A 24,231-nucleotide genomic window follows, 5' to 3' on the forward strand; every position below is an offset into this window, starting at 1 on the left:
CGGTTCTTGATTGGAACCGGTTCCATTTTACAACCCGGTGTGAAAAAACCGGTTTCAAACCGGTTCGGGTTTTCCAGTTGAACCCGATTTGTGCACCTCTACTTTAGAGCACTTATGAACTCCTCATCACATTCAAGAGCCACCATATATTCTGGCAACAAGCAAACTTCTGTGTCCATGCTCCCGCCTCCTTCCTGACCAGGATACATCGTCACTCCCCCGTTCGATTTGTTTGCCAACCCACTTCTAGCTGCAACCGCCTTCCCCAACCCAAATTCGCACCCGTACATGTCAAACCTTGGTGAACTTCCAATGAACACATTATTCAGATGTGGAACTCCATTCGTTTTGAATACCCCCGGATTTCTATACCATGACTCAACCTGCCTTTTCACAGCTTCGTAGTCGTGGTTTCTCACAGTTTCATGGATCTTCAGAGCCGCCCATCCAAGCCCGTGAGTCATTAGATCCTCAACCGTTGTTGTTGCCATCACTACTTCCATGAAACTACCAAAATAATCATCCGACAAAGGTGGTTTCACCCTACTCCGGTTATTAATTGTTAGTTTACATAAGGTTTTACTATGACGAGGTTGTCGCTGAACTCGAGTTACACACCTCCACAGAAGTGCGGAAACTGCTTGTAAACTTGATATCCGTTGCGTGTTGGATTCAGCATTTGCTTTTGATTTGAGTTTTGAGATTGCAGCCGATGAGAAATGGAAGAATCTCTCTTTATACCGTGGGTTTTCGGATCGTTGGATGAATTGATCTTGATGAGTAAACGGAAGATTTGGAATATGATCACATCCTTCAAGGATCCATCGTTTAAAAGACGGAGGACGCGAGATAATGGGACAACCATTTTCGTATTTGGATCTGAATACTTCACTCCAAGCAGACATGAAATGCCAGAAAGATGTTCCATCGGCGAAACAGTGGTTCACGGAGCCACCGATGAAGATTCCATCTATAAGCTCGGTCACCTGAATCGATAGTAACGGGAGTGTATGACCATCATGATTAATAGCATTGTTAAGGTCGAAGAATGAATAAACAACCGCGGGTACATCAGTCGATGTAAGGATGTCCGAAATGGTTACATTTATGGTTGCATGAACAAACTTGACTCCCGGGCTGTTTACAGGGTCTATGTAGATGACATATGAATGCGGATTATCTTGTTTTCGAGTGGCTAAGCGGGCAGCAAGAGGGTAGAAATGAGTGAGGGTGGCGGAGAGAGAGCAACGAAGAGCGTCCAAGAAAGCAGATATGGAGAAATCTTTATAAGGTGACGGTTTAGCAAAAAGGAGACCCTTTTGGCTGTAGTTGAGGTTGAGAATGAAGAGCTCATAGGGTGTGAGGTATATGGGTTGTTTAGAATTGTGTGAGCGGTCGTGCAGCGGCCGAACGGAGTATTCAGACACTCGATTCACTGTGTGAGAAGTCATTGGAGTTTTCAGTTTTCAGACAAATATACATAGAAGGCTTAAATTGTTTCATGTACAAAGAATATAATATAGTTCAAGGGAAAGTGAGCTGTCATGTTGCTAAGTTGGAGATATCAAGATTGGTTCTTGTATAGTAACAATGCTGTGACATTTTGGTGAATCCCTATGAGTTTGAGAGTTGGGCTAACTTAGTTGTGCGGCACATAGGTGTGACGAACCACCTCAGCTAGCTAGACACATTTAAAACAAGATGAGTTTGTGAACAATGATGACAAAGTTGCAAGGTTATGGGAAGAAGGAAGTGACTTTATATTACTTTGCTTCCCTAGCCAGCATTCAGGCATGGGCTCCTTCTCCTCTCTTTGGGATACGAGGACTTAAACAGCTTCGCTTCCTTCCATTAGTCAATCAGAGACATGAGCTCAATGAAATTACCCGTCATTGTAAAACATTTTCCATACCCGTTCCATTATCCATAGGTATCAAGTATACCAGTTAGTTTCACGGAAAAAAATCGTCGGGATTTCCAAACACAAATTTTGCTTTCCATTCTAATTTTTATATAATCTTGTGTTTTTAACTAAACAAATTTGATATGACAAATTTACATACGTTTATAGTCTCTGTGGCCAAAATCGCAACCAAAATTGACATCAAAGAATTATTCACCATAACTTTGCATTTTGGGCTGAATGAGCCGTAGTAGAGAAACCCAAGTGGCTAAAGTAGCAATTCACTAAAAAAAATAAATAAAATAAATGTATTTATTTTTATAAAAGTTCTTCATCGATTGTGACCTACTCATTGCTCCGGCTTTCCTAGTTTCGGAACATGGCACATACAATGTAATAGATCCACAAATCTCTTTTCTTTCTAATAATCTCGTACTCTATTATAACTTGTGAAATTCAATGTCTGTATACAAGTTAGGTTGACTTTCAATTACTAATCAAGTATTCTATTATAATTAGTTGTATAACAAAAGTTGTTAGGAGTTAATTCTCAAAACCGAGGTATGGGTCGGGAAGATGGGGCCGGTTCAAGCTAATGAATCGATCTTATTAATTAATTAAATATTACAATTTGAGATAATTATCTATTTTATTTATTAGATAGAGAACAAATTTTATTTAATAGATAAATAGGAGTTCATGTTTGTTTCTAGTTGTAATCTAGTCTCTATATAACTTCAACGAATTCATGTATGGGTTATGGAGAATTGATCAAGTTTTGAGTTATTTTCTTGATTAATAAAATTGGTGAGTTGTGCAAAAGATTCTTAGTGTTTAATTTGATATGGGCCATTAAGTGTTGTCAAAGCTTGGTGTAATCGCGGACCAAGCTCGTGGTACTGGGATTGATATCAAGATCAAGCTGCCACCGCATGTAAGTCTGTCATTGACGTGAAGAGATCTAGGGTTGATCGTCTTGACAAGGAGAGATTTACCGAGTGAGATCTAGAGTCAACCGATCAAATACGATACGGAAGATTTAGCGTCTGCCGACGGATTGCTTCAAGAAGCCACGTTTGATCTTGTCTATTAATTTAGGGAGCCGTGTAACCTCCCCAACTTAGCGACTAGAAGACCGGCGTTCGATTTTAGCGGTTAAACGATTAAGATTACAGTTTTGAGTTGGAAATCAGAAGTGATCTATGAACCGAACTTCCGAAGTATTGGATCAACAGTTGAAGATGATCAATGCCAATGAACAAGAAAAATAGATTTACAGTTACAATTCCAAAATTACGGGGGTGATTGTTGGTAATTTCAGATCGTATTCACATGTCGATGAATATGAAATGACCTAAGTTGACATGTTAGTTTAGTTTTGTAACATCCGGTCCCTTGCACCACCAATATTGTCTTCTTTGCTCATGAAGAGCTCACACATTTGTTTTTTGGTTGCCTAACTTCCTAGGAGGTTACCCATCCTGATACTACTCCCACTAGAGGACGTTTAATTATAAAGCTCTCCTCTCATCCACTAACATTAAGCCTAAAACGCGTTGGTGATTTAAGAGGTGATACATTTACTTATGAACCAAGAATCTCTCCTGTCCACGGCCGATGTGGGATTCACCTAGGGTGTTACAAACACCCCCCTTTCGACTCATTGTTCTCGATGAGGTTTTGCCCTACTATCCTATTCAGGATGTTGGATTTGCCTAATGTGTACCTCTCGACACCTCCAAGGACTCACCATCCTTGTAAGGATTACCCCACCACCTCGAATGGCACATGAGTGGTTCTGATACCACTTGTAACATCCGGCCCCTCGTATCACCAATATTGTCCGCTTTGCCCAACTTGTAACACCGTAGGCGAATCCCACATCGGCCATCCCGCAGGAGAGATTATTGGTTCATAAGCAAATGCCCCGCCTCTTGAATCACCAACATGTTTTAGGCTAAATGTTAGCGGACGAGAGGAGAGCTCCATAGTTAAGCTGCTCAAGTGGGAGTAGTATTAGGATATGTGACCTCCTGGAAGTCTCCACCTGAGCAACTAAAAAAAAAATCCGTGAGCTCTTTGTGGGAAAAACAGACAATATTGGTGATACGAGGGGCCATGTGACATTCGTTAATTTTCAAACCCGAAACCCGATACGTTTTAGTTTTCGATGTGATTCGAGTCCTCTTTCAATCATTGAAATGTTGGATGACTATGTTTTAATAATGTTATCAGTCATTGATACTAAAATTATATCATATTTACTATGCAAACATATTCGCAAGTCTTGTTGATTCAAAAATCATTACCTCAACCTAGCTCGATATTTGGAGTCTCTAATAATTTATATGTATGAATTTTGGCTATACATAATAAGGCATAACTAACAAGCGTGCTTCTTTCATTTATAATACAATAAATTGTTACATGGACTTTTAAACATGTAACCAGCCTAAATATTATCTATAATAAATTATTGTAGCAAATGTTTCTTTCCATATCTTAAAAATACAAAATAATCCAACCCCCCTAACCGTCCAAATCCACCCCTAGTTCATTTTATACAAAAATAAACTTTCCTAAGCTAGCCCTTCCAACCATTGCTATTTATTGGAGACTATCATTCTTTTTTTGTACCATTATTATTCTTCTTTGGAATTCAATGAAGAATTTATCTTCTCCCTCTTCTCCCACCCTCTCTCATCTCCATCTTCATTTTTTTTTGTATTATTCCTATTCATCTATTTTGTAAAAAATTAAGTTAATCTAGCTTATGTAACAATAGTTATAATTGTATTGTTTTTTTTCCTTTTCCATTAACATGGTTGCAAAACCATCGTATAATCATGTCAAGGATCTCACATAATCTATGCACCATGGTGTATGTTGTGGAGGAGAAAAAGAACTAAATGTTTTTAGATGATCTTCAATGGTCACACCTCAAGCCCCTGCTATGCAAATTCAACCCATTCAAGCTATCCCAAGTCAGTCTATCTCGACTACTCCAACTCCTATGAATGCAACCCCTCATGGTGCTCCAAGTCACGTTAATTAAGTTACCCAACGACCGTGAAGACTTCTGAAGTTCCCTTTATCTATCTTAATTTATTTTGTCATTTTCTAAATTACGTATCGTAACGCCTCTTTATGGCTTTGAATTATTTCCCCATTTGAACTATTTATTTTCTATCTTATGAATAAAGTCCCCTTTTGTTTAAATAGATTGTTCATTAAAGTCTACTCCTATCTTATTTCCTTACCTTCATTAACCTTAACTATTAATAAGTGATATTTTATTTAACTTTAAATACTTATATTTTTGCGATGTCTTGAAAAAAAAATCCTTGCTTTAGTAAAATCCACTGCAACTTTTGGAATTGTTTTATACATTGGTGTTTTTCTAATTAAAACTCGTTAAAAATTTTGTTTCCTCAAAATCATGTTTTACTCAAATGTTTTGTAACCCACACAATGGGACGGGTTATGTGGACCATCCGATGACCTAAGTAACTATGGATGCATACGTCATTACCAAAGTCGTCGCATGGAAATCATAATCCAAATAATTGTGTGTCATAATGAAGAACCGAAAGTCGTTGAGATAACGGTACAAATGCAAAGATGATAACCGCATGGTGGATACGCCGATGGTACATTATATATAAGTGCCCTTATCGGATTTTCATTTGGAGGGTTACTTCAACTATCTAAAGTTCCGTATTATGTATTTTTATTTAATGGTGTTGTTATAGTATTCCTTAATTTCGGGACGAAATTCCCTAAAGTAGGGGAGACTGTAACAACTTGGGTTTTCGAACTTATAATTTTACCCGACTCGATTCGATATTCGGGTTATTTTTATAAATTTTATTTCATTTATCGAATTAAATTGATTATTCTAATAATATTATTTATTTGTAATTATATCTTTTATGATTTGACATTTTTAACCCAAACTATAATATTTATCATTCTTGTATCCATCCTCAAACTCCAGGGTCCTTTATGTAAATATTATTATAACCCATATCACAATCTAGATACCCACGAACCAAACCCGAATCCATATTTATATCTTGAACCCGTATTGATAATTTGTTAGTTTGAACCATAATCTTCGTATTATAGATAAAGTTTATCTTGTGTATATCAAATCTACATTATTTACGGCCTAATAATCCTTAAACGTGTTAATTAAATTCAAAATTGATATATTATCCGAAATATAATTCAAACCGTAACCCTAATATCGGATTTCTATATAAACGATCATGTATTGCAATTAAAATCACACCCACCTTCCGTCAACCGTCGCCTTCAATAACCCCTTAATCAATTGCATTGTAGTTTCGATTCTGTTAGCTCTCTGGTGTGTTCTTTGGCCGGCGATAATCAAGTCTCTTTCACCTTCAATTATAACAAGCTAAGGTAATTGTGATATATGGTTACGATCGGATTTTCTAGGGGATTAAAAGCACCAAACTTAATCAGTCATACATGGACCCGATTTCCCAATTTCAAAATTAGGGTTCATGATCAAACTTTGTTCAATCTGTTTCTGTTTATAATGTTTTGGTTCCGGGTTATATTGCACGTCGCTGGTTAGTTCATATGAGTCACATGGGGTAGGTCGCGGGTTCGACCCCCTGCCACCCCGGATTTTTAGCATTTTTTTCTATTATTTTGTTTTAAATCATTTAATAAATATATTATTAATAATAATAATTAACTAAAACTATTTTATTGAAAATCGACATAATACTTGTTTTCTCACGTTTTCGTTCGTGTATGTATGTATATGTTATATATATATATATAACATATACATACATACACGAACGAAAACGTGAGAAAACAAGTATGAACATGAAAAAAAATAATATTATGATATATATATATATATATATATATATATTATATATATATATATATATATATATATATATATTATATATATATATATATATATATATAACAAGTAAACTATATATAAATATATTTATAAAACTAAATAAAATAATATTTCAAGATGTGTTTTTATATAAGTAAACTAATGATTTACATATTATATCTTTATATATATATATTATTATATTTAAAAAAGGGGTATAATATTAATTTAATAATAATTTATCGAATTTTCATAATCAATCTAGTTCATTAACTTAGCGTATCCGTATTCTATTTCCTTTATAAGCTTTATCGTTAACGCGTGATTTCGCGAATCGTCACTCTTCACCTTTGCTCGTCTATTGAGGTAAGTACCACATTCCCCCTTTCAATGTTTTGGGGACATATGCGTCAGCATATTATTTCTTGTTTATATACTCAAACTGCAACTATTATCTTATATGTTAACAATTTTATACCATACTTGTTACGTGCTTACATGCTTATTGTGAATCGCATTCGGAGAGGTCCAATATAATCTCAGAATAGTATGATCATACGGCAGTCGTAATAGCTTCGTGCTTTTCGACATCTCATTTATCTTTGCTCATTGGTTAAATTTCTTATCTCATACGACTTGTTGCAATACTTATTTTTATTATTAAAACTGGTGTGTTGCTCACTCAACCTTGTATTGACAACATCTATTTTATTTTTAACTCATATGAAGGTTATCGTGTGATGTGAAGTTAGTTCAAGTTTGGAAGATCACTTAAGAATAAAGATAGAGAAAATTAACAAGACATTTGTTTTATGGTTTATGTTTGTTTGGTGAACTATTTGTCATTTTGAATGCTGTATTGAATAATTTGTCTGAATCAAATTTTATTAAATAGATATTGAAATTTCAAATATTGCATAATAGTACCTTGAGAGCTATGGACAATCAGCTCACGCACCGGCATTTCCGCCGTAGGTTGGGTATCAGATCCGAAGGTTTAAGATAGGTCGTTAGTGGTGCCATCGTAACATGCTTCGGAGCCCCATACGTGCTTATCTGTTTGCCTTATGTGTTCGAATTAAATTGTTTACAGCTTTCTTAGATAATTATTTATTATTTTATTGTTATGCACACACACACACAACTCCGAGGCTATGCCTCAACATTCAAAGAAAACTTTTTGAAATTAGATTGCCTTTTTATTTTTGGGAAATTCCTTAAGAATTCCCTACTTTTGTTTTTACTCTACACCTTAAGGCTTGGTAGTGTGACAAGTTCCAGCCGTAACTAGTAGGTGGAGAGTACTGTGAGTTGGGCCTTGGCAAAACGGTTCCGAGAACCCAAGGTAAGACTCTATTCCTTACCTGGAGGATAACCCGGCCATAGTACTCGAGCTTATAGGCCAAAGAGGGAACACAACTGTCATACGACTGACACCTTAGGTTATTTTAAACCGAATTCATGGTGGTTCGTGGCTAAACTCGGGTTTTCTGATTATCGTGTTTTGTTATTTAAATTGTTAGTTGGGTGAAAAATCCATGGAACCAATGGGCACTCCTACTAACAACTTCTCAGTTTGTTTTACGTTTTTGTTGGAGTCATCATACGTGGTGGTTCACGGGATGCTCCAACTACTCATATTTCTCTTGTTTGGTCGTTATTTATGGTCAGTTAAAATGCCATGTAACATTCATTGGGCCGACAAACTTCATTGCATTGTTAATTCGTTAATTAGTTGGGACAATCAAAATGCCATGTAACGCTCATGGGCTGTCCAACTCAGTTGTTTTTATTCGTTAGTTTCGTTGGGCCATTCAAATTGCCATGGAAAGCTTATGGGAGGCCAACATCCACAATTTATATTTCGTTAGTTTACTTGTAAACTTAATCAAATAAAAATCTAAATTTTAAACTGACTTATCTCCTCGTGTAGTCATCACACATTAATCATATTGACTACATCATCTAATAACTATCTACACAATGTACCCACTCATCTTATAATCTTTTATTTTTAATCCTTATGACACAAATCCCCTTATTTCTTAAGGCAACGTTATTATAAGTTATCTCCATAATTAAACATTTTATTATTCTAATGATTTCCTCAACTTATCCTTCATCTTATAAATCCTCATTTTTGGTCCCTAAAGAATGTCGTCTCTAAGAAACCATCGTCGTCATCAACGTTCATCTGGTTCACGCGATAGCTGCTTGGTTGCAAGGATCACAAAAGAATTCGCTGCTGTAATGCCCACGATTGTCACACAGATCCAAAGCCTTAGCTCCAACGGATCCGCCACTTCGGCCGCACCAAATAACTATGATTTCCGTAACCTTTTGAGCACCAAACCTCCGTCCTTCCATGGTGAGGAAAATTCCACCGCTTTGCTTCAATGGTTCGAGGAAATGGAAGACATCTTCATCCACTGCGAATTTCCAGATGCAAAACGGACCAAGTTCGCCTCAAGCCGATTCGAGTGTCGAGCTATCATATGGTAGAATGCTCTGAGGAATGACCAAGAGTCTGACTTGGTCGTATCCATGCCTTGGGAAGAACTTAAGGAGGCAATGTAGAAGGAGTTCTGCCCGGAACACGAACTGCAATGACTTGAGACTGAGTTTTGGGAACTCAAACAAGTTGGTGGGGATAACTCTACCTACTCGAACCGTTTCCGTGAGCTTAGCCGAATTGTACCTCACATTGTAACCCCCGACAACCGCGGCATTCAGAAATACATTCGCGGTTTACCAAGAATTTTCCGTGATGCTGTGACGAATCGTGATCCCTTACCCATCGGTGAGGCTATGGACCTAGCTGCTTCCCTCACCAACAGTCATGTTAGGGATGGAACCTTGTCTCGCAAGGATTCCAAGCCTAATCCCGACAAGACCGAAACTGACACATCATCTGATGCTAAAGCTGAACCCAAACATGTTTCCAACAACAACAATCACCGCAACGACAACCACAACAACAAACGTAAAGCCTATGCCGTTAACCAACCCAATAACCAACCTCCTTCTAACCAAAACCAAAATGCCTCGAACAAAAAGACTTACTTTGGTCCTCATCCCCTATATGCCAAGTGTAACTTTCATCACTCTGTCCAAACCCCTTGCCGACTATGCACCCAATGCAACCATTATGATCACCTTGCTAACACTTGCCGTATTCCGCCTAATGCACACGCCACCCCACGTGCTCAACCCGGTGCTCCTAATACCCGTGCTTGCTATCATTGTGGAAACCCAAATTATCTTCGTAATAAGTGCCCTCAACTCATCCATGCTCATCAAGCCCAAACTATGACTTCACCCGACTACTTGACCCATCTTCACCAAGTTCAAATCCACCAAACCCATATCTTTCAAGCCCCTCCCATCAATCAAGGTCAACCTTACTTAACCCAACTCTACCAAGCCCCGCATCCGCAAGCTCAAGTGTAACAAGCCTACTATACTCAAGCCCCTGCTATGCAAGTTCTACCCATTCAAGCTATCCCAAGTCAGTCTACCTCGACTGCTCCAACTTCTATGAATGCAACCCCTTATGATGCTCAAGTCACGTCAATTAAGTTACCCAACGGCTGCTCCAACTCCTATGAAAACTAATTAATATATTGCTCCAAAATTTGTAAAAGAAAGTGAAACTTGTAAATGCTCTTGCAGTAAAACAACTAAAAAGGAACAGGTTAATAGAGATCAAGTAGGTTCATACAAACACATGAGACAATGAGTTAACAGTAATGGCTTTTATTTGAAGAAACAAACCTGCTACAACTGCGAACTCCTAGTCCCATAGCCAGTAACTGTCCGTATGTTCCTTATTAGGGACAAAGACAAAGGAGTATACCTAGGCAAGGTTTTCAAAATCAGTTTAACTGAAAAACCTACAAGGTAAAATCCTCTTAGGGTGATTGGAACATCCGTAAACATGCAGATCAGGGATCTAAACATCATAAACCATCAATCGCAAAGAAACCTGATAAAAGGCCAGGTTAGGCCCCATAACTGAACCCGAGTCTGAAATCGGCTAAGGAACCAAGAATTCGTTCACCATCAGTTCCCAAAGCCGAAGTAAGAAAACCCATCTGTGTTGATCATAAGGTGCTCAAACCTGAATATAGATGGTTGCCTAAAACCGTAACGGACCAGTCCTTGAAACCTCCTTGTGTTAATCCTAGAAATTTATTTGAGAACATGGAAGACATGACATGGCAACATGTGCCATGTATAGATACTTCAGGTTTACCCAATGTTACTATGGACTGGGTACCTAAATCTAACTAGTTCCGCACTTTATGTAGGAACAACTATGAAGGATTACATTAGACCATGGTATGTTAATAGTGGCTGTTCCAGGCATATGACAGGAGACATCACTCAATTGCATGACATTCAAACTATTAATAGTGGGTATGTGTCCTTTGCCAGAGGAGAGAAGGGAAAGATCACTCAAAATGGTACTGTAAGTAATGGTGTGTTAAAGTTCGAAAATGTGAACTATGTCCCTGAGTCAAAACATAGTCTGCTAAGTCTATCTCAGATTTGTGATAGAGATTGCTACGAACAAAAATTGATTCATTTAGAAGAAGTCCTCACTGATAATAATGTGGCGGACTTATATACTAAACCTGTTGGTACATCTCAGTTTAATGTGCTTGTAGGGTTCCTAAAAATGTTTTGTTTCGATGATTATTTTTGAATTTAAATTTGTAAATACAAGTTTTCTTTATGCACAAATTTAGGAGGAGAAAAAGGCAGAAAAAAAACAAAACAAAAATAGTGTGCATGTGTTTTTATTGTTAATAAAAAAAACCTTTTAAATTCAAATAAAAAAAGAAATTGTTCCGTTGCATTGGGAAATGGTATGAATCTTCGTGTGAACAGTAAGATCAACACACGTAAGGTACTATAGCAGAAACGGACAAACTCTGTAATCTATGTGTTGGTAGGCTCAGCCCAAGAGAATGAAAAGTTGGTCTGACCATTGACTTGTTGGAAGCTAATTGAACTTGTTCTATGTGGGACAAATCTTAGGGTCTTGTAAACTTAACTAAGTCTTGCGTAAGGAAAGGGTTGAAAGGTCGGGTCATACACAAGCCCGTTGGTGTTTGGTCAACCAAAAGAACCAAAAATTGTTAATAAATCAACCAAAAGTTGACGAAAAATTAACAAACTTAAGGGGTTAAAGTTAAAACTATAGAGGTGGGGCATCATTATAAGTCCTAAACACCTTGAATGTAAGGCATGTAAGCTCGGATGGCATATAAGCCCAACGTTCAACCTTAATGTTTGGACTTGAAAATATTCCAAAGTTTGTATAAAATTAAATAAATGCTCTGTCGTCAAAAAGATTTTGGCCAGCATCAGGGGGTTGGAGTCAAGTTGGGGCGACTCGGTTCGGTGAAACTATAAATGAAACTTGGCGAAGTGGTTTCTAGGATTTTAAGTGTGGGTCCCACTAGATCATACAAACCTAAATTGTGTCTGGTCTTGTGCTTCTAACTAAGTATTAAGGGCATGAGCTTAAGTGGACAACAATACCGACAATAGACCAGATCTTACAAAGTATGTGTGTGCTGAAAAGTGTTCCTTGATTGAACCTAGAACGTTTGATCCCTAAAAGTCAACAATATTGTTAAAAGTTGGTATAAAACGTCGCGGCCCAATTAAGTTCGCGGGCTAAATGTTTACTCTTTGAATCAGGCCCACCGAAAACCAAGGTGAACCTGGCCTGGTTATTATCTATGTGGTATAAAAGGGATTTTTTTGGCTTATTTCACATTATCTTAATAAAAAACAAATCAGATTATTTTCAAATCCTGAACTCGTGTGTTAACCTCGGCTAAAATGTTTTTCAAGATTGAGCAAATCTTTGACTCATTCTAAAGGTAATCAATTTTCATGATGATTCATTTAAATGTTGTAGTTGGATAGGGTTTCTGTCTTCTTTTCAGTGGATTATCGGTGGTTAGGGTTTTGAAAACCTAATGCATATGGTTAGATAAAAGTTCAAGAATGGATGCAATGTGATTGACATGTCACTCGAAGCGTTTTTGATGGTTCTTGAGTTTGTTGAAGGTTTAATGGCGGTATAAAGTATTGTAGAAGATGATAGAGTAACCAATGAGGCTTTCGAAATTCTCTTTGGGTTTTTCGGTGCGGTCAACATTGAAAGCTCGATAACAGACCGAATACTCAGTTCTTATACCGAATACCAATGTTTAGACAGAAAACATTAAGAGTTGACCGAAATCAATGATTGTTGACCAAAAAAAATATTCAGTTCACCAAATACAAGATACGATTGCTACATATCAAGTTATCGAATAAAATGTATTTACTATACTATACGATATCACGGAATTATATCACAAAGGAATAACAACACAATTACTTATAAGCTTCGATATATTGATACAATAATGAGAGTACAAATCTGATCAGAGCGTCAACAACTATTAAAAAATGACATGAAAGCACCTATTTATACAAGATTCTATAAACCGTATAAGTCAAATGTAGCGTATAAGATTTATACGTTTCGTATAACTCTTATACGTCCCTAAGACTTATACGCCTCTTAACAAATTTCAACTATTGACATTTTTAGCCCTTTACAATACAAATATGACATATAATGCCCACAAGACCTAGCATTAGACATTAATTCTCTAACAAACTCCCCATTGGATAATGCTTGGTCTTGATATCTAAGCAATATACATTTATGCTTCAACAAACTCCCCCTCGGGTATTGCTTAGACTCGGTTATCAAAATACTTCTAACATTAAATCATCTTCAATAATTCTCTCTCTGAAGTCTTGATTGTCTAACAAACTCCTCCTTCTTTAGTCATTTTCCGAATCTTCAGACATATATCTGAATTTCCAGAATTGACATGTACAACCGTTGAACTTTCTGAACTTCTGGATTTGACTGATATTACATTGTTATCCGAACTTTCAGAACATAACTGTCTTTCAACGCATACTTGATGAGACGAGTCCTTTTTCTTAACGATCCAATGATATAACATTGAGGTGGATCTTTTCACATAAAATTTTGACTTTTCAATCTTTTTTTCATTACAATCTTTCAAATCAACAACCTCAACATTTGGTTTCCTTGAAACATCATTAACGACATTGTCTTTTCTTCTGAACGTTTGTTTCGGAGGACCCCTTTGAATATTTGATTTGACTTTTGAGCTTGTATTTTTAGATTTTGAATTTTGAAACTTTTGTTTTTCGAACATCTTGGTTGCCCACATCTGATTTTGGAATGTAAGCAAACTTAGAACCATTCTTGTAACAACAAGTTTTCTTAGTTTGTTTACGTTAAAAGAACAAAAAAATCCTTATTGAATTGATTCCAGTACTGGATTTCTTTATTGCTCTGTGCCGTACCATGTACAAATTCAACCTTATTAATATGCTCACGCTTAACAATATGTAGTTCCTGTTTAAGTACAACATTCTCGTCAATGTGTCTGTTTATGGTTTTCTCATTTCGATCAATCTTCTCCAAAAGTATCTTTTCACATTTTTGAAGTTGATTATAAGCTTCCTTAACACGTTTAAGCTCATCTAGTGAAGAGTCGGTGTGAGTTTTTAACAATTTGTACTCCACATCTCTTTCTAACCATTTTTATAAAGTAACTCACATTTGTCACACGATTTTTCATGAGCACAATCTTTCGTTCTATTATTTCGGAAGGACAAAATATGATTCTTTATCTTCTCGATGAATTGGAGAAAATTGCATCTGTTGGGGTTTGATTGAATTGACATAACACATGTACCCAAAACTTCAGGTGACGTTTCAATGAGTGTACCAGCCAACCTATCAATGTAATCTAACTCACGTTTCTCAATCCCGACATGTTTCATTTCTCTTACAAGTTTGCAATATCTTTCGATTAAACAATCAAACGATTCTCCATCCAACATATCAAAATCAACAAATTCTTTTTTCAAAGCTTTCCTTTTGTTTCTTCTCAAAACCTCTTCTTCGCTAAACAAACTTGAAAATTCCATTTTTCCAAAATTGCACGTAAATCGAGAAAAATCACTTTATGTGGCGTATAAGTCTTTTTCACGTGTAAGTACTTGAAAGGTATATGTCTTACACGTTGTTTACTTGACTTATACGTTGAGTACACTTATACTGTCAAAGATGATGACTTATACTAATCAAACTTGAAACAACTCAATAGTAACAATAGTCTGTTTATAACCCCATGTTGCCGTATAACACTGTATCAATCAATATGCTTCCCAATATGCGGAAACTTGTATATGTAGAAGTCAACACAAACAGCCGTATATATTCAATCCAGTTTATAGTTCTCATGCACATACACTTATGCAGAAAACTGTAATACAATCAATCTATATGCGACGACATGTGTACTTCAATTTAAGCCACATAATTCAATCAGCCGTTATGTTTGACCAACACTTATACGTTCTCTAATATCCGCGTATATGTTTTCAATTATCGGTGCATGTCTATCAAACTTTATGTAGCAAAAATTCAACGTATAAGTTTTTCTAGCAGCCATAAAAATCCACAGCCCATGTGCATCTTTTAATCAGTATGCAGCAAATCGTAATGGTAAAAATCAACTCATTCAGCCGTATCATTTGACCACACTTATACGTCCAATGGTAAACAAACTTATATGGCTAAATTCTTAAAACTTATACGTGTCTTAAGAACGAATTGCCCAAAACTTCATATTCTTGAATTTGATTATCCGATTAAATTAGATGAAATCACTCGTTCAGAAATAATCAACAAGTATAGACAAACAAAAATCTAAATTGAATTCAATTCTGAGCCATAAACGAGTGAGAAATTGAAGAGTTAGTGTTCTACTATGATTTTAACTTTTATATCTTCAAATCTTAATCTTTAAACCGATGAATGTGTTGAAATCAGTAGCAAATACGAGCCTATTGCTCTGATACCACTTGAAAGTCCATGCTCCGGATCATGCATAACATCATGTACGTGTATAAACGATATGATACAGATTGAATAAAATGTATTTACTATATTATACGATATCGCGAAATTATATCATAAAGGAATAACAACAAAATCACTCATAAGTTTCGATATATTGATATAGCAATGAGAGTACAAATCTATTACAAAATGACACGAAAGCACCTATTTATACAAGATTCTATGAACCGTATAAGTCTAATGTAGCGTATAAGACTTATACGCTCCGTATAAGTCTTATACGTCCCTAAGACTTACACGCCTCTTAACAAAGTTCAACTAATGACATTTTTAGCCCTTTACAATACAAATATGACATATAAAGCCCACAAGACCCAGCATTAGACATTAATGCTCTAACAGGGTTGAACACTTAAAGGATTTATGATGCATTACGAGAAAATTCATTCATCTACAAGGATCTTATTGTAGATTTCTGTAACAACGCGAAAGTTAATGCAAGTGGTGCAGGCGGAGCTGGTACCATTGAATCAGTAGTTCAGAATAAGAAGATTGTGATTTCTAAGGCCTTGATTCGAGAACCTCTACTATTTGGAGATCATTGTGATCATTCTACTGAGTATTTCAAGAGTGTGGTGATGGAGGTTTGGCAAAGAATGGGGGTATGAAAGGAACTATCCATTAGCTATCTAGAAGTTATTTCATTCGTATTGGAGGTTCCTCATTCATACATTCTTTATGGATGGGAGGAATGGAGGCTCATATTAAATTAGTCAAACTAAAATGTCAACTATTGTGGCTCTAATTGTGGATTGGCAATACAACTATTCTAAATTTGTGTTGGATGAGATGTTGAGTAATTTGCAAGGTAAGAAGAAAGAGATGTTTATGATGTATTCGAGGTTTCTCCAAATGATCTTTGATGCTCATTATCGAGATTTGGAACGCTCATTTACTACTATTGATTGGAATGTTTTGGTACCGTCTACCTTTGGGCTGATGAACAAAGTAGAAAGGGTGCTAAGGTTGTATACCAAAGAATTCATCGGCTAGTTAAGTTTGGGAAGTTTGCTGAAACTGAGGATGTTGATGAAGCTGTCGATCAAGTGATGGTGGCTGAGGAACATGCTGTTCCACCTCATGAGCTTGTGGTTGTTTACGAGGTATTATCCGATAACGAAGCTGTAAATCCTTTACCACAACATGTAGAGGATTCACAAAATGAAGAAGTGCAAGCAATCATACATATTACTGAATAGAATGAGGCTTTGAAAGAAAGACTGCAGCGAATTGCTTTGAAACCTCCTTAATCAGTTTCTGTCATAAAAGAAATGCCATCTGAGAGTGATGCTGAAATTGACACCGGTCTTATTCCATTTAAAAGAGGAAGAAGAGATTCTCGACCAGGTGTCTTGTCTTGATTAGAAAGAATGTACGTGTGGATACACTAATGAATGATATGCCCGTATCAGATGAACCAGTTACCTACCGGGTCCAGTCTAAGAAAAGCCCGACACTTGGAGAAGAAGCACCTCAAGTGGCTTTTAATACACATGTTGAAAAATCATGCTTATCATTTCACCATGCACCTTAAGGTTCTCGTGCATCAGAAAACATATCTCATATATTGTCAATGCAAGATGGATACTTGCAATAAAAAGGGAAAGGTGCAGCCATTGAAATTGAACTTGTTGATGATTGTGCTTTACAACATAGGGTATTTGAGTTGGAGCATGATTTAGTGGTTAAGGACATAAGGATACATGATCTTGAGACTGATAATACTAAGAAAGACAAGAAGATTTTGGAATTACAGACAAATGTTGGTGATTTGACAGCTCAATATTTCTTAATGCAACAAAAGCTAATTAGACGGTTTGGAAATGAGTTCAAGACTTCAGGAGATGATGATGATGATGATGATATCGCTGGTACCGGTGTTACTGGTGGTGATACTCAAACACCAGAGACTACTACTACTACTACTACTGCTGTTGATGAAGTTGACTAACTTGCTGCTCCAGAAACAGGTGGTTCTAATATTGATAAAACTCGTGATATTGTGGGTACTGAATGGCTAAATCAGTATGCAGCCAAGAAAAGGAAGACTCTTAAAGATACAAACAGAGGGATTGAAACAAAAATTGCTGATCATGAAGAACTCAAACCAAAATGTCACTGACTCTAGTCGTCTTGAAAGATTTGCTATTGAAATTGGGAAGAATTACTATGATAAATATACTACTCGTTCGGGAATAAAGGCTTGGGGATATGATGAAGATAAGGAGATGTGGTGAGTTAAGAGAAAATCGTAGACACTGAGTATTATGCAAAGGAGAAAGACTTTTAGTCATGGAATAAGGTTGATCTTAGAGAATTGACTCTATCTCCATTTTATGATCCTCAAAGTGTTGGCAAAGCTTGGAACTTCTTTGGTTTTCTAAAGAAACAAGTTGAAAAGGGGTTTCCTGATATGCAAACTGCTTAGTCTTTTATGCAGAACACAAAAGGTGTTCGTGATCCACATACCAATAAGAATGTGTCAAGTGTGATGCGGCCTCCAACTGACTAGTTGAAAGATGTGCTTATTCCTAAAGCTTATCCCGATGGTTCTTTGAACACAATGCAGTTCTAGGCATATGATAGTTAAACTACAACTATTGTTATCAAGTTGGTTGATAGCCAGATAAGAATTATTGACCCAAAAAATTTGCTAAGGTTTGGTGAGCAAGATATCAAAAGATTGTCTTTGTTCTAGATTCGGGCACTATCCTTGTTGGAAGAAGCAGCAAAAGAGTACTCCTGAATGGTTGCATCTATGATCAGAACCAAGTTATGGGCAGGTGCGTTAAGAGAGGCTGATGCAGAGATAATCGACAAACCATGATGAAGAAAACCTATAAACAAAGGGGAAGATTGTTGGGCTATATTTTTTGGTATATAACTTGTTAGGGGATAAATTGTAATATTTGGTTTGTTAGAGTGGTGTGAACTGGATTTCAATTGGGCTTGGGCCTAGTAATCGATTACGCTAACCTATATAAGTTTTATGTATATCATTTCATTGTTAGGTTAGACACTTTGTTATTGTCTCTAAAAGTGTAACCAGTTTTGGTATTGCGGGATTAAGTACCCGAAGTTTATGTAAACGTGTGCTTTGAATTTCGTGTTTGTGTTCCTTTCATTTATTTCTTGATTCATCACGTGTTTGGATTCCACCCAATCACGTGTTTTTGTTTGATATTGCGTTGTAATGGTCCATATTCGAGACTTACACGAATGGGTTATCCATTCATTTCTTAGGGTTTTGTATAATGTACATCTTGTCCGAATTCCAGGACAGAATGAATAGCCAATTCGTTATCATATCTTAACAAAAGACCCTTCATACGTTATAATGGTAATGAATAACCCTTTATGCGTTCTTCATTCGTTAACAGTTTAACGAATAAGCCTTCATTCGTTATAATGGTAACAAATAACCCTTTATTCGTTCTTTATTCGTTAACAGTTTAACGAATAAGCCTTCATTCGTTATCAGTGAGCGGAAGCGAATGTGATTGTATAACGAATGTAACACATTCTTTATTTGAATTTAACAAATGCACACTCATTCGTTACTTTGTAGTAACGAATGAACCATTTGATCGATGTTTAAAGATCAATCAAAATTATTTATAAAAGTTACCTCTACTAGCAAGGACAAGTAAGGTGTCGAATCCATATGGAATTAGTGGAAAGTGCGCATCTAGTTTAATGCTTTTTTTTATTAATTATATTAGGGTGGACAAATGATGTCAAGCGGTTTAAAAGTGATTTGTAAAACAATAATGGGAAAATAACCAATCTCCAGGTTTTGAAGCAAGTTGGACAATTTAATTAAACCTATTTGGAAGTATTTTTGTTTAGATAAGTAAACCAAAAGACTATATATTTGGCTATGTTGAATGCCATAACTTAATCCAAACGATTGGCACAACTTAATAATAATATAATTGATCATCAGTTTTAGGTTTTGATGCACGAAATTAATGATATGGTTAACGATAAACGGGTCAATGACGATAAGGACTCAATCCTAATTGTTGATGACCTCAAATCAATTAACTAATAAAATATTAAGCGTTCAATTATGAAAAACTGTTTAAGCACACACAAAATTATAAAGATTCGACTAACCGAATGATTAACTAAATCCAAATTCAAAGTTAAGGTTTAAAATACCAAATCAACCCTACGCCCAGAGACTGTTATGAGATCTTTAGCCTTGTGTCTTGATCTTGAATCTCTTGATTATTATGTGGAAGGATGAAGGCATGAACGATTATTATTATTAGGAGGTGTTACGATGGTGGAATATAGCCCAAAAATAGCCCCTTTGTGACAGAGGACGAATAAAGATAGATAAGGTTTTCTTTTTGGCTTATAAATGGAGTAAAATAATAAAAGACTCAATATCCCATCAGGCCCACCGTAGCTTACGGCCAGACCACCATAGCTTACAGCAAAGCCGTAGGCTACGACCTTCAAATTCTGCTTTACGGTCACCTTGATGCCACCCAAAACCGTAGGCTATGGGTTCATTACCGTAGCTTAGGCCTGCTACATTACCAACATCAATATTTTTCATTCTCTTTAACCTTTTTCATCGTTCCACTCCCCAGGTTTCCTCATTGCTTCCAAAACTCAACACTATATCACTCTAAGAGCTCCAAATTAGTTCCTTTAAGCTCGAAGCACCCGCAACAAATAAACCAATCAAATTACTCGTGTTCAATGCATATAAACAATCGAAATACACAATATCAAACACTTAGAACACATTCTTTTACCCGTACATCACCATTACTTTAACAAATAAGATTTTTACCATTCAAAATCCATTAAATTAACCATCAAAACAAACCTTTTGATGTATTTTACCTTAAAATACTTTACTTTTACCTTAAAAAGTCTTAAATCAACCTCTTCAACATAAACTTGAGGGTATAAATCTTTTCTTTTTCAAACTTTAATTCACATAGTTCGGTAATCAAAAAATAAAGCAGAAGATTAAATCTTTTTGGGTTTTTCAAAAAAAATTTATAAAACACAAAACTAAACGAAAATTAAAATGTAAACTACAAAAGCAATACATATATTTGTGAATTTAATAGGGAATCATATTGACCAAGAATTCCGTCTATCACAGATTAATATTTCAGTTTTATTATGATTGGTGTTAAGTCTGTCATTGGTATTATTGTCCCCCTAAGCCTTATAACGAATTTTTCAGAAACTTCTATGACATGCTTTAGTGTTCAATTAGTAAATAGAATATTAAAAACTATCATCCTCTAATGTCGATTCAGGATTATTTTGATTTTTACCGTGTAACCCCAACTTGACTTAAACCTTGAAATCAGTATATCAAAATACTTTGATTTTCAGTTTTTACAATAACAAGCTAGCAAATAATCCACACTACGAGATATACCCCTATTATCATGCAATATCTCGAGTTCCTTTCCTATGGATGAGTATTCTTGATTTCATATGTATGGGTTACATACAGTGTATCCCTTGTGGCCAGTTTCTTAATGGTAATAAGACGCAAGCAAGGGGACAACGTATGACTCACAACGTGGTGTGATCAAGTCAGTAGTGAATTTGTACAAAGTACAGTAGTGATCAAGTTTAATGACTTATAATGGCTATTAAACCGCGGGTTCGCCTTTTGAGCATAATAATATTCACCGAAATAAATACCCAAACGAAAATTCACATAAAGACCCAATGGAGTCCGGAACTTTCGAAGCATCTCATCAATACGAGATTTAAAGCCATAAGACCATGCATCGTTGAAGTGTTAACCATTAACTAAAAGCTTTAATCAATTTAATTTGTACCGATTTTGGTGATCAAACTCATTTAAGGCTTGAGTATGACATGCTATTACATTTTTGCCTTCATTACCAAGACTTTGAAAGATACTAACACCTTTTTCAATTTGGAAATGTGTATGTTTATATCACATAGTCTTCCTTACTTGTTTGAACCTCAGATCTAAGATCTGTAAATACGATTAAAGGATCTAGTACATTGATTACTCTTAATTAGGTTGTTATGTATATATATGTATATGATATATTAATTGTATAATGTGTATTATGTATAGATTATATGAAGTTTGGATCAAAAGAGAATCGGACAGAGTGTTGTTACGTTAAAACCAAAACTTAAATTACTCTGAGGTATGAATCTCTATATATAGAAGATGGAGCTAATTCGTTACACATTCCATAACGAATTAGACTCCACTTCGTTACATTACAATTAAATACAGAATACATAACGAACTACATCCCATTCGTTAAACATCCTTAACGAATGGGAGGAACATTAATTTAACAGTCTAGTTCGTTAAACACCCTTAACGAACTAGACTTACTTTAACGAACTGGACTATAATATTAATAACTTTTTCATTAATAAATAAAAAACGATAAATACAAAGACTCGAGACTCAAAACCGTGCACTAACAGACACCCCCTCGTCTTGAGCTCTTTGTCTTTAACTTATTTGAAGCGCTTTGTCTGCCAGTCCCGACAGCTGTGAATTCCATACTCATGACACACACGAACGACACATTGAAACTGCATCACTCGGTCATAGTCTTCACGGCTCTCGATCAATATCTTATTCTTGAAGAGCACGTCATTGTCAGTCTCAGTCAGATGCACGAGCCACATTGGATCAATAACTTTAATCAGCTTAGTCTTTAAACCCTTTCCCAAAACAATAACGGCCTCGCCAGTACGATTGTCATAATACAAATGGTTGAAAGATAAATATATATGTTGATTAAGCATCTTGACTGGTACACGCTTCATCGTCTTTGGCGGTTTAACTTTAAGCACGAGCTTCCTCCAACCCGTTCTTGGATCTATCTCGTCAATACGTTTGTGGATTGGAATCTGCGGCTTAAAGAACTTAAACCCGTGGTTGACCTCGTAGAGAAAATGTTGATGAAACCATTCTGCTCGACGATTTCCCCCACGGTTGATTAAAGGTCGACTCGCGAGGGTTCGCACATCCCAACACGGTATTGAGAGAACATCAGTGATGTTTTCATAGAACTGGACGCCGTTCTCCCATTTGACTATACAGACCTTTAAATCCGAATCGTAAAGCCATGAAATAATGTCACCTCGCACTTTGGACACGACTTTAAATGAAGTCATCTGATTAGCTTGAGCACGTGCAACAGCTTCCACTTTCAGCTCTTTATCTACGTACCTGTACGCATCAATAATCTTATGTGCCCGTTTGAAACGATACTTGAACCATTCAACAATATCATCAACGGATGGATCAGGCTTTGAATCAAATCTTGTGTCAATGCTCTTGCCCTTTGATACTTTCTCCAAATGATCTTCAGCTGCTTTGAAGTTTTCTTCAGTAAATACAAGAGCACCCCGATCAACGTTTGATCGTTGAAATAGATCAGGGTATTCCTCAGCCATCACGGCCTCAATCTCAATCTATTGATCTTCATAAATAAATGACGTGCGTTGGATCATTCAAAATATCCTCGTCATTCTCAACCTCCACATCGTTCTCAGTCTCTAACATGTTCAGCTCATCTTCATTCAAACCCAACAGTATAGAGATCTGCTCTGGTGTTAAGGACCGTTCCACAAACTGTCCCACTTCTATTTCATCAGCATTCACAATGCTTCTGACTACTCCCGTACCATCAATAAATATAACAGAATTAGCCTTCATCGACTCAATTGGCTTAGCATTCGTCCAATAGACGACCAACTATTTGTCAGCATTACCAGAAACCCCGCTCGTACCTGCACCAGAGGATGAGCCGTGAGTTTGTTTCGGCTCACTTCCCCCTGCACCTGACTCATCTGGATCTTCATCATCATTTCTGAGCTTCTTTAATTCATCTTCTTTACATGTAAGCTACATAATCATGTCCTCTTGTTCTGTTATCTTCACCCCCCTGAGACGTAACAATCTCATGGAGGGCTTTAGTATCCTTTTGGCAGAAAGAGACATAGCTCATCAGCTTTCTTTGATTTTACAGCATACGATCTTGAGCCATATGATCAGCAGCCATCTGATTCTCATATAGATGAACCAAACTCAAAAGCATGTTCATCTGACTCTCATGTGGCATAGCATGAAATGATGGAGGAATCGGCTGAACAGGACCTTGTGGACGATTAAGTCTCATCAATGAGATATCCATAGGTGGTGGAGGCATCATCGTCGATGTTGGTGAAACCACCGATGTAGCAGTAGTAGGCCTTGGCAATGTAGATAAGACGGATTGTGGAATCATGCCAAGCTTAGGATCCGATGTAAGTGTGTTCGTCATTGTGAGTTCCGGGGTGCTAGTAGTAAGCGACATGATGTGCGAAAATATATATAAATAAAACACAAGTCGCAACTAAGCT

At 36.4% G+C, this 24,231-nt stretch overlaps 1 protein-coding gene across 1 annotated transcript; it reads right to left on the reverse strand.

The window, feature by feature from the left end:
- Nucleotides 1-98: 98 nt before the first annotated feature.
- On the reverse strand, nt 99-1,463 carry LOC143597351 (putative acetyltransferase At3g50280). Its single transcript, XM_077075871.1, has one exon. It carries the CDS (start codon nt 1,449-1,451, stop codon nt 99-101), a length of 1,353 nt encoding a protein of 450 aa, XP_076931986.1. The 5' UTR covers nt 1,452-1,463.
- Nucleotides 1,464-24,231: the final 22,768 nt, after the last annotated feature.

The sequence above is a fragment of the Bidens hawaiensis genome, unplaced genomic scaffold, assembly GCF_021521415.1.
Source record: "Bidens hawaiensis isolate Kalapana, Puna unplaced genomic scaffold, B.hawaiensis_p1.1 tig00048143_1, whole genome shotgun sequence".
Lineage (NCBI taxonomy): Eukaryota > Viridiplantae > Streptophyta > Magnoliopsida > Asterales > Asteraceae > Bidens > Bidens hawaiensis.